The sequence below is a fragment of the Esox lucius genome, chromosome 4 (assembly GCF_011004845.1).
Source record: "Esox lucius isolate fEsoLuc1 chromosome 4, fEsoLuc1.pri, whole genome shotgun sequence".
Lineage (NCBI taxonomy): Eukaryota > Metazoa > Chordata > Actinopteri > Esociformes > Esocidae > Esox > Esox lucius.
The window spans coordinates 30,288,886-30,301,558 of NC_047572.1; the positions used below are offsets into that span (position 1 = coordinate 30,288,886).

Below are 12,673 nucleotides of genomic sequence, written 5' to 3' on the forward strand. Positions count from 1 at the left end.
TGGGTGAACGGGGCCGCGTTGACAGCGTGAGCCAGCCCAAGTCACATTGTGGGGGTACGCAATTACGGGGGGTTACCTCGGTCCGTTTTTTTTTTTAATCAGCTGCTGACAGTGTTAAGTGTGTGTCAAGCAGGGGGGAACGTTGACGCTTGAATAAATGCCTTTTAGAAAACACTGCCGGGACTGAAGGGTCGCCTTGGATTCTACCCTGCGTAACATTTGCCGTGTGTGTGCCGACGCCTGTCTAGGTGGCATCATGCAGAATAGTTTTGCATTGCAACGACAGAGGCGCACCAGATTCTGTGGTCAAACGGAAGAGCAGCGTCCTTCCTCTCTTCAGCTAACTTAAAAACAGAAATTAGAGGTATCCACTTTAAATTCATGGCAAATCTGTAATGACGTAAAACATTTCACAAGGTTCCGTGCTTTTAACTCAGAGATGATGAAATTCCTCTTTGGCATTAGAAAGTTCTGAAGAAGGGGAACGTATCCAAGCAGAACTTGCCCGGGAAAACCAGGGACCACCAGGGACAACCAGGGACCACCAGGGACAAGCAGGGACCACCAGGGACCACCAGGGACCACCAGGGACCACCAGGGACCATGCCTGAGTGGATCCTGAGCAGCTGTCAGTGTCCTCGTATCACTGGCCGACAGTGTTCCTCCACACACCAGCGGCCAGGTAGCATCACCGCGAGGGACCAGATAAAGACACCCCAGCCATCACATCCCTATCGCCGGTGAGACAGAGGGGGAGATAGAGGCCAACGGTGAAAGGCAGCGCATCTCTCATCCCCTTCTCATTAGCGCACAGAAACACGCCATTCATCAGGAGGACGGCTAATAATCGCACTCAATCACACAATGACCGACTCATAATGGAGCCGTCGTTATGAGAATGGAACCCGGTATCAGAGCAGATCTACGAGGAGGAGACAGTGGGTCCTTTGCTCAGAGAAGGTCCAGCGTCTTTGGCTCGACGTGTCTGAAGTGGGCTTAGAGGCGAAAGAAAATGCCTCGAATAACGTTAAGATGACGGTTAGGCATTACACCATACTGCGTCCCCAGCTAGGAAATAAAATAAGTACATTTATACCAAATGATATCAAAATAAAAGACCCAGAGTTTTCAGGGTCAGCCAAATTAGCATTCGCTCAGCAATGTGAGACGCATCGACCCGACTAACATCCTGGCTGGACGAGCTGTTTGTGAGAAGCAGAATAGCTTGGCAGAGCTTCCTTCCGCTGAAAAAACATCTCTCCGACTCCCAGATTCGGGGTTACATATCAATCCACACGGGTTCCAACAGTGACGACCGAGTTCACAGGAAAAGGCAAAGGTCAGTGTGAACCCCATCCGCTTCCTCCTCCACCCCATCTTCCTCCTCCACCCCACTAGGGCCCCTGCTGGCGTGAAGCCCTCCACCCCCTCCATCCCCTCCACCCCCTCAAACACACTCACACACACTTCCTGTATTGCATAATTAACTCTCGATTCCAGGCCCCCAACCAACCCCCTACAAACATGTGCATGAAAACACACGCGCACACACACGCACACGCACGTGCGCACCAAACCCACCCTACACTACAGCCCACTGTCAACATGGACCCCGATCGGGGAGACAGTGGGCAGATAATTACTCGGGCTGGTAGGCAATCCAAATATACTTCTTTAACAGATAGGACCGAGTAGTCCACAAATACCGAGGACTGTGGAGTCTCCCAGCATGCAACTCACCGGTTTGGGGGCAATGGGAGTTCAGACACGTGGAAGTAAACGGTGCCACTACAGGTAACATTGAGCTCAGATAACCTTGAGCATTGTGATGATCCCCTAATTAAACCCAAGGTTAATCCTTACACACTGTAACAACATGCCAAAAAAAAGAAAAGAACACCCTCCCGAGTCGTGGCTTTGATCAGAATACATGCCATTCATATTCAGATGCACCAGTAGGACACCAGATCCAAATCCGCCATTATTCCATAAGTCCCATTCGCTTGATTTTCCGGTGACATAATTGCCTGGGATTTCGGAGAAGCACTCACCTGCACATGATCTCGTGGGTGAGGAGCACGCGACACATCTCTGGGTTTTTGTCCTGGCCCTCGTAGAGGATGGCCTGAGAAGAGAACACATCGTGGTTACGTTCAGCTTCACCGACAAGTCCTCGTCCGTGTCCCCGAACGTTACAATGATGGTTTGTGATCATAGCGTCGTGAAAGAAAAAGGGCTCATTTTGGAAAACGCTTTGTGCGAGTGTTTGTTATCAGGACCCTGATGACCCGCTGTTGCTTGAGCTTGAGAACCCCTGCATTCGCTCGGTTCTAACCGGACGACACGGGACAGTATCACTGAGCCCAGTGTACACGTCGTGTGATTAGCAGTGGAGCGGTTCAGTTCGGACCCCCACCCCCCCACAGACGGATGGCCACGCGAGGCCCGGTAAGAGAGGCCCACCCCCGGGGCCTCCTTCACACGACCTGTCATGTCGGCCCCCGATGACAGGTGACCACTGAGAGGAGCAGCTCCCTCCTTCCTCCTCTTTACACCTCCTCTTTTAGGAGGGATGAACGAAGATTGAGTGCTCCATTCCAGGCTTCACCCGATGACCTCCCTGTACCTCCTACACCTATGTGGTCGGTTACACACACACACACACACACTGACACACACACACAGACTGACACACACACACACACACACACACACTGACACACACACACACTGACACACACACACACACACACACTGACACACACACACACACACTGACACACACACACACACACACACACACACTGACACACACACACACACTGACACACGTATACCCCAAGGGAACAATACTTTTAGGATAACGACCACTTCTGCATTATTGATTCCTCCTTGCCTCTCTTCCTCTATATTAAAATCTTCCAGTTTGGCCAGAAGGGGTGGGGGGTTTGCAACAGGGACCAGGGAGTGTGTGTGGGGAGGGGGTAAGGAAGAGGAAGGAGAGGAGAAGGGAGCAGGTGTACTGGGGGGGGGGCATCCGCTCGATATTTACACATCACCACTTCTGAGTCATGTAGCCCCTCCACCCCGAGGAGCTAGTCTGAGTCTTCATGGGGTATGTAATAAGGGGAGATCATGGAGGGAGATCATGGAGGTATATCATGGAGGTATATCATGGAGGTATATGGAGGTATATCCTGGAGGTATATGGAGGTATATCATGGAGGTATATCATGGAGGTATATCATGGAGGTATATCATGGAGGTATATCATGGAGGTATATGGAGGTATATCATGGAGGTATATTGAGGCATATCATGGAGGTATATGGAGGTATATCCTGGAGGTATATGGAGGTATATCATGGAGGTATATCATGGAGGTGTATCATGGAGGTATATCATGGAGGTATATGGAGGTATATCCTGGAGGTATATGGAGGTATATCATGGAGGTATATCATGGAGGTATATGGAGGTATATCATGGAGGTATATTGAGGCATATCATGGAGGTGTATCATGGAGGTATATCATGGAGGTATATGGAGGTATATCCTGGAGGTATATGGAGGTATATCATGGAGGTATATCATGGAGGTATATCATGGAGGTATATGGAGGTATATCATGGAGGTATATTGAGGCATATCATGGAGGTGTATCATGGAGGTATATCATGGAGATGTATCATGGATATTTATCATGGGGTATATCATGAAGGTGTATCGTGGAGGTGTATCGTGGATGTGTATCAAGGGGTATATCATGGAGGTGTATCAAGGGGTATATCATGGAGGTGTATCATGGGGCAATAGCCTAGTGCTTAGAGCATCTGACCAACTGTCTTTCTGCTCCTTAGCAAGACAGTTAATCCAAATTGGTAAAAAAAGAAGATTTTTAAAAATGCATGTATTTAATGGTTTGTATATCATGGGGGTATTTTTTGGGGACATGTTATTGGGTATATTATAGGGGCATGTTATGGGGTATATTATAGGGGCATGTTATGGGGTATATCATTTGTGGATGATTAGGGTAGATTGTGGAGGATAGGTCAGGTTGTGGTTGATAGTGGACATAAAAATAACCATACCTGCCTACACAGTACTTTACGTCCACCATCGTAGAGAGATGCTGTTATTCCTATTATGTTATTGTTTTTCTATGTCAGGAAATACAGTCAGGACATTCAACAGGAGTTTCTGAGTAGAGGCTCCAAGCACAACAGCCAATCAATAGAGCCGTGCCAGCCACACACCCCGGTCCCGCCCCCCAGTCGTTTCTATGCTCATTTGTCTGCAGGTGGGCTCACGTACCATACTGGAAATCTGCATGGACGTCTGTCTGTCCCAGTCTGAGCTGGAGGGAGGGATTTAAGTGGCGCACCAGAGGTAGAGAGCATCTCGTGTTGTTGTCAGGATTATTGTCTCCAGCGGGCCGCCGCGGCAGCACATTAAGGGCTATTGATTGGTTTCCGTGGCTGACGCTTTGTCGAGGACCTGGTTGCCACATCGATCTGTGACAGCCTGACATGGCGACACAGTGATGGCCCACTGGGCTGGGGGGGCAGGAAGACACAGCACAGCGAATGGCCCGGTGGGCAAAGCCAGGAAACACATCGGTGTCCGCCGCCCACTATGCCTCGTGGGTTCAAATCCCAGACGGGTGTTTTTTAACTCACGGGAGACACTGATTATAAAATGGACAGTAGAGTTGCTGCATGAGTTGGAGTATTGCTTCGTTGGAGGGACAAAGAGAGACAGGGACACTTCAGCTGTGTTCTGTTACAGAGGATGGGGGCAGTGTGGGGAAATGCTCACCTGTTTGGTCATAGAGTCTATCAATCGTACAAACAGGTCTTGTTCCGTCCTGATGCCTGTAAAAATGAAACACAAACAAATGAGTCATCCTGCGTTTACCCTCTGGGGGATTTTGATGATTGAAACGTTAATATTTATTCACAGAGTAACAAAGTCATCCCCATCTGTAAGTTATTTGCATAGAAGTAGTAAGGACGGGGTTTAGCCAAATAAAATGTCTGAAGCAACAAATGTCCCTCCACTAAAATGCTAATCCATTTCTTGCACAGAAAGAAAAACATAAAAGGCTGATTTCTAATAATGTCTTCTAAATGAATTCTGTTATATTTGCGTCCCCACAGAGTATTTATGTTTTTTTTAGCGCTTGTCGTGTAAGCTTTTCTAACCCCCCCCAGCAAAAACAAACAAGTGTTGCTCCGGAGTTTTAGATTATTTATAGTGTTGCCGGCATTAACTGTCAAGTTCCCCCTGCTCCTACAGAATGTTTCCTCTAGGAGAACAAGGAATTCTCATTCACGGACAAATTAAATATCAATCACGATTTTCTTGTCTTTTATTAGCTATGCAATGGAGCGCAAATATGACATGAACATGACAGGGGGATCATGGGAAACTGTTAGTCGGTTGTCCTTTCTTGCCTTTCATTGTGTCAGACGCTGGTGTTTTCTCACCATTTATGTGCGCTTGAAAAAATATATGTTTAGGTTACTGAAGATTTGTACCGAAGCCCAACTAGCTAAGTCTTATGTCTCCTCCCAGAACGTGGTCTCAAAACAAAATCCATGCCAATAGAAATCTAAGCTGTGTGCTTTAAAAGACCACAGAACCATGTTCAAATTTCAAGTCTTTTCCCCAATGACCAAAACAGACTCTGAGATTTGGTGGTCGTTAAATATTATTCCAGATGTGATAAGGATTATCACTTATGTTTGCACTGCCTTTTTTTATTTAATGTTGTTTTTCCTGAAAGTGCTAAAGCTAATCTCTCCGCAGGGAGTTGTGAGAGGAAGGGAAACTCTGCAGCAATATGTTGGGTGAGATTATCAAGGGATTATCATGGTTTTACCGTTACTGTAAAGGAGCTGTAGTCTGTAATGGATGCCGTTGTTGGTCTTCTCTCCATTGTACTCCTGAAAGGGTCCAAGAGAAACACAGAAATGATCAGGATGACTCTTAGCTGTCGCGGCGACATCATCAACCAAAGACAACATTATCCCATTAGTCGTGATCCCATTAGTCCCAGTTGTGATGTAATCATAAAGGGTTTCATGGGTAATCCAACACCTCACAGCAGAATGTACTAACAAAAAAAACAACTAGGTCCTCCTAATCTATGTACATCCGCTTTATCTGCCCTGTCGATGAAATTCTCCACGCAGAAAGGCATTAAACGAAAGTCCTAATCCAAGCAGATGTCGGACCACGTAATCCTGACCCCAACTCTGGTGCCACAGGGAATACCCGGACTACTAATGCCTCCGAATGAAGAAGGACCGGAGAACTAATTACCTGTTATGCGCTCTTATTACTGTTATTACCTTGTAGTTTCATTAGCTCTAATTAACTTGCAATTAGACGGCTGTCGTGGTTTGCTAAGGTACATCACAATAAAAGACAAGTGGAATAACGGTATGCAACCGGAAACAAGACAAATATTTATAAAACACACAAATATATACATATATATTGTCAGGTAGACAATTCTGGGAGAATTTGTTCTAGGGGTGACTTGAGAAAATATTTTCCTATAAACTCTCAGGATAATCCACCCAGTTCTAAGTTGCTAAGCCCTTGCTATTTTCATATATTTGCCCAGGCCCAAAATCCCACCACAGGTCCAATCTTTCCTCCAGCTCCCCTCGCTGACATGCAAATATCAAGCCAGCGTCATCACAGTAGCATCATACAGCCACAAATAAATCAAAGTGGACGGACATGGGGACAGACCTCGCGTCGAAGCGACAACTGTGGCTGGGAGAATAAATCAAAGTGGACGGACATGGGGACAGACCTCAGGTCGAAGCGACAACTGTGGCTGGGAGAAGAAGGGCTACCACAGAGAAAACACAGGGACAGAGAATGAGAGGGGAGACATTGTCTCTTGTCCTCAGGACATGGGCCAGGCAGCATTGGTCGCCATGATCACCAATGACCTCAGTTCCCAGGTGGACCAAGGGCCTCTCACTGTGCTTGTGTCCAATGAACAGATATCCTCTTCCTATCTGTCTCTCTCTTCCTATCTGTCTCTCTCTTCCTATCTGTCTCTCTCTGCCTATCTGTTTCTCTTTCTTCCTCTGTCTTTCCCTCTCTCTTCCACTGTCTCTCTCTCTCTTTGTCTCTGTCCCTCTCATCCTCTCTGTCTCTCTCTCTCTCTCTCTCTCTTTTCCTCTCTTTCTCACTCTTTCTCTTCATCCCTCCTCTGCACGGTGCCAAGTATGCCATGATGGCTTGGCAGGGTACCAGAGGCAGGCTGGAGGTCAGGACAGAGGTGAGCGGGCAGGGAGGACAGGGCGAGCGTCCGTGCCAGCTGGCTGGCGTCCCTCCTGACCGTGGGCGGAGCTGTTCTCTGTAACCTTTTACCGGCTACAACCCCCCGGCAGCGCGGTAGAATGGAGCAGGCGGTGGGCAGAGGAGTGGGCAACCATTACCACAGAGAGCACAGGTACTCAAGAGCAATACCAAAGCATACACACAGACAGAGAAAAAGGAAAAACAGAGAGAGAGAGAGAGAGAGAGAGAGAGAGAGGTAGCCTTGAGTCGTGGACTAGGAAACTATGAAGCAACCAGCCTGTACATTAATGTGCAGTAAATTACACAACAAAATCACTATAAAATAATATTATAAAAATATTATAATAAAATAAGAATAATATAAAAATGTGTTTTTGATAATAGTATCTTTTTTTTCCTGTAGCCTTACATTATCAAAATGATTTAATTTAATAATAAACTATGTAAATATTATCTCTGGTTTAAAGGTGGATCAGAACTGCTTTCATACCTGAACCTTGTGCCTTGAGCTCATCATTGCCCTCTAACAGGTTTTTGGGGAACTACGAGTGCATCTCCTATACATGTGAAGGATTTCTCTCAAATACTAGCTCTCTGGATTACAAAATGTTTCATTACTCTTCACATTTCAAATGACTTACTTAAAATAGGTAAGCCTACTGACAATATCTCAGGCCTACTTACAGTTCATTGAATAAAAGCATTATCTTTATATAGGTAGTTGACATTATATGGTATATAGCATATTGCATTATCTTTAAAAGAAATTCACACAATTCTGATTATGCAAATTAAATTAATCTAATCTAATTGGTGTGTATAAGATAATGTAATACTGTTAAATCATTTCAGAATGCAAATAAGCAAAATTCATAAAAATAGAAATCCCCAAATAAATGCATTATAACATGGAACATAATAAATCAGTCTACATTATAGGACATTATCCTATAAAATATTGATCATGACTTAAATATGACTGTATCCACAGTTTGTACACAACACATCCCATCAAGCCACCCCTACAGCCCTGAATGAAGCAGGAGGAGTGACCTCTCCCCCAAAACACTGGACCCAGCGCCATGCCCCCGAGGCCAACTACACTCATTACCCTCCCTGAGTGGGTCTTACTTTGTCCTTCTCCACAAAGTCTATGTAGGAGGTCCTCTCGATCTCCACGGGCTGGCCCTGTCGATCATACAGCGCCAACACAAAGTGGAAGAAGTTGGATTTGCGCAGGTTGGACGGGGGTTGCTTTTCATAGTGAGCCCTGGCCAGGCCTACACCGCTGTGGAGAAGAGGAAGATGGGGGGGGGGGGGGGGGCGAGAGAGAGGAGATGGGGAAGGAGAGAGGGGGGCCGGGAAGGTGAGAAAAGGGTGTGGTTAGTACTACGTACACCAGGTGCATCACAGCAATTTAAATTACAGCCAACCGCTATTCAATCAAAAACTTCCACTACAGGTAAGACGAATTCCGTTTGCTGTCTGAGATAAACCTGGTAAGTGTAACATTTTAATGGTTCGAATGCGCTGCCCAGCTAACACACCCAGCGTCAGTCGTGGCTGACTGTGGCCTATAGAGCCCAGTAAACTAGGGGTTTCATCTAACCAAACCTACACACGGAGGTTTTCAAATGTGTTCATTGTCCTGACAAGAATGGATCTTCATCGGGGGGTAAACAACCACTTCATCAGAAACGGCAAGAAAAACAAAAAAAACAACAACATCCGTCTTTTTAAAGAAAATGAATTAAAACCGGCGCACAAATAAGGAAAAGACTAAGAGCTCAGCAGAGTGGCGAGAGAGCGTGATAAATAAAAGACACTTGGCTCCCTTCACAATCCCCGTGTGCGCCACGCGTTTCTTTTGTGTTATTTGTCTCCTCGACCACCTCAACAATGTGGACTTGGCTGGGTAGCAGGGACCCCAGAAGGCAGCGTCTGCCTCGGTTCGTGCCAAACACTATGGGGTACCGTTTGGCTTGCCAAACGCGGCACTCCAGTTTTCCCTGACCTGTCAGTCAAACTCACTCTGCTCTGCCTTGAGTCCCCTGAGCCTGGAGAATAAAAGACCTCCGCGCGCGTACACACCCACAAATATACACACACACACGCACACGTGCCTGTTCACCATTGATTTAGAGATGGAGGATGTCTGCTTGGCTAACACACCTCCCACATGCTGCTAACCAGGGTTGGAGTTATTTAAATTAAAAGTGAAATTTTGAAGTAAATGGCAATTCAGAGCTGACAAGATGTGGACCGGGTGATGCATTGGTATGGAAAAGGTTCCATCGTTTTGTAGATGAATTTGAATTGAAGGTTTTTGACCTTGGTTTTTAAAAAGAGAAGGAATTATGTGCAGAAGTGGCTGAATGGGTGATGTTGTGACACGTTCACTGTCAGTCATTTAGGTTGCTAATATTAGGAAATTGCTGTGACAGAAAAGTGCATCTTGGGATGTCTAAAGACCATATGGATTAATTGAATTGTCCAAATTCCCTCAAAGTGGGCTGCAATTATTTTTTTTCTACAAAAAAACATTATATGAATAGTGCTGTCTTGAATTTGTATGAAGTAACATTTAGCTAAATTTGGTTAAATTGAAAAGGCACACTTTCTTTAAAATCTCCGTCAACTTGTTTTTATATGACTGATGATTTTAGCTATAGGCTATGTTTTTTTTACAGGAAGAAAAACGCTGCACAAAATTACAAAACATTAACTTGAATAAATGGATTAAATCTGACAGCACTGCCAGACACAAATATCAATAACCACATGAAAAAATAAATGTTGATGCCAGACAGTCAAGCACACAAAAGAAAGAAAAATTTAAATTAACATAAATGTAAAATGAAAATGTTCCAGAGTCATGTGAACAAAATAAATGAGAGGAAAGATTGCTTTGTGTCAACCAAGTTAAATGATTTACTTTACTGTTGCCTTGTAGCATATGTTAACATGTGCTCTGGAAGAAGCACAACTGCTCCTAGCCAAGGAGTGAAAGTCACACTTTGAGTAAGATATCGTCTGCATCTTTCTGCCTCTCATAGCTTAAAATAAACAGATTTTGAGATCCAAGAATCAATTCGTCATTCAGGAAAATTGTTTAAAGATGCATGAACGTAGTTGCCTTAAATGCAGACAGATCTATAAATATATATATACCCATATATATACCCATATATATATATATATATATATATATATATATATATATATATATATAAACAGATCATTGCAGCCAGCAATAGGAGGTATGTTGTTAAATCAATGAAACTAAAATATCATAACACTTCGGTATCAATCTCTGTTCAACTCGTTTGCTAATATCTCATTTATCTACACGAGAAAAAAAAAACATGATCAATATGAGATTCCAAGCACAAAGCAGTTTATAAATACAAATATTTACTGTTGTGCAGTATTTGTCTTGGAGGGCAGAGATATTGTTTTTGGAAAGCTGCCTGGTTGCTTTCTCTCCGTGCTCAGGGATCCATCCCCCCGAGGATAGATGAATACAGCCATGACCTTTCTACACCACCATTACCAATGCTTAATGCCTCATTTGTAAACCAGTTTGTTGAAAGCTAATTCCTGGACTCTGAGTTGAAGACGCGAAAGACAAAAAGGTTGCACAAGGGAGGATGGAGTTTTACGTTGGGGAAGATGTGAGAGAGAGAGAGAGAGAGACAAAGAGAGAGAGACAAAGAGAGAGAGCGAGAGAAAGAGAGAGAAAGAGAGAGAGAGAGAGAGAGAGAGAGAGAGAGAGAGAGAGAAAGAGAAAGAGAAGGTCAATCTAGGGCCTAATCAACATCATGGCTTCAGAGCTCCTAGATGGAGTGGGACTGACAGAGGCATATTTCACCTCCACTGTAAACCTACTCACCAATCTTTTAGACATTTTATTTTCAAATCTCCCTAACAACGCCCCACAAGAAACATTTGATAAAAATGAAAGATTTCATGAAGCCGCTAGATTTTTTTGGGCAAAAGCAAACTGTTTCACGGCCCATACGCTGAACGAACTACTGACTATTTGACTTGGCATATAATGACTGTATATTGACCATACTACTGACAGCACTGCTGACAAATGTCAGAAAATGGAAAATGTTCAGGTTTACAACCCAGACCACAGAGCCACCTGCCTGCTGATAAAGACTCTTTCGAAAGTTGATCCTTGGAATCTACCCAAGGATCCAACCAGGACCCTTGGAATCTACCCCCCTCCCTCCAACCAGGACCCTTGGAATCTACCCCCCTCCCTCCAACCAGGACCTTTGGAATCTACCCCCCTCCCTCCAACCAGGACCCTTGGAATCTACACCCTCCCTCCAACTAGGACCCTTGGAATCTAACCACCTCCCTCCAACAAAGACGCAAAAAACTTTGACACCGTCTTCGCAGCTACAAAGCTCCACCAGCTGACGCAGAGAGAGACCGCCGCCGACCAGAGACAGCCCGCTCAGGTCTCTCTGCTCTCCGACGCGACACAGAAACCTTGTTAGCATTATTATTTCAATTATGCTAATTGCAGCCACATCCACTCACGCTCGGTGGCGTCGGGCAGGAGAGCATGGCAGTGGCACTCAGTGTAATAAACAGTATCGATGGCCCGGGAGCTTTTATTACACCGGCTCCATGTAAATCAGAGGCCAGTGGACAACAACAAATGCAGCCAACAGCTCTTCCAACGGGCCAGCGCTCTGCTGTGAGCCGGACCCACGGTTCCCCTGGGAAGGTGAAAGGTCGCCCAGGAAATGAAGTGGAAACGGGTCATGAAGTACACCCTCCACACACTGAGCTGATATCAGAAACAAAGTGTACCACGGCAGCGCTCCGGATAGGAACCGGGTTTACAGTTCACGTTTTTTAACCTGGGCTCGTACATTTCTCCTAAATGTCACGGGGCACTCAGTTTTGAGTTGTGGTTTCAATGACTAGGGAGTAATAGTTAGCAATTTAGAAAAAAGTCAAACATTATGTTAATAACGCTGCATTTTCCAGGAGTATATTTATATAAAGGCCCATCATTCCCCCACATAGAATTAGTATGGTCTTCAAAAGTGTGCGCTCCTTGGCTTAATGCAATGCAGTAAATTCTAATTATGATAAATGAAAAAGGTAACCCCAGGCTAAAGTCCTTACGGCTGGAGGGCCTGCAGCCTTCAGGGAACAGGATATTAAGCACTGAGAACCCTGCTCCCAAACGATGTACTGATCAACGCGCCGGACGACCCTGTCTCTATCCAGAAAACCCGAGGTTGTGGACTATATAGTACAGTGAGTCCACGTTCGGGCTAAAGAAAAAACATACAGATAATATACTATTCT

The 12,673-nt window shown here is 45.1% G+C and overlaps 1 protein-coding gene across 9 annotated transcripts in view; it reads right to left on the bottom strand.

Moving 5' to 3' along the window:
• Window positions 1-12,673, bottom strand: part of LOC105028844 (transcription factor COE3) — a 95,110-nt gene that overhangs the window by 74,524 nt on the left and 7,913 nt on the right. For all 9 annotated transcript variants that reach the window (XM_013133625.3, XM_013133623.3, XM_013133622.3 and 6 more), the window contains exons 2-5: window positions 8,465-8,621; window positions 5,889-5,952; window positions 4,823-4,878; window positions 2,052-2,125 (exon numbers count right to left, since the gene is read on the bottom strand). In XM_013133625.3, coding sequence (XP_012989079.1) covers window positions 2,052-2,125; window positions 4,823-4,878; window positions 5,889-5,952; window positions 8,465-8,621 — 351 coding nt within the window. The remainder of the gene's footprint in view (window positions 1-2,051; window positions 2,126-4,822; window positions 4,879-5,888; window positions 5,953-8,464; window positions 8,622-12,673) is intronic.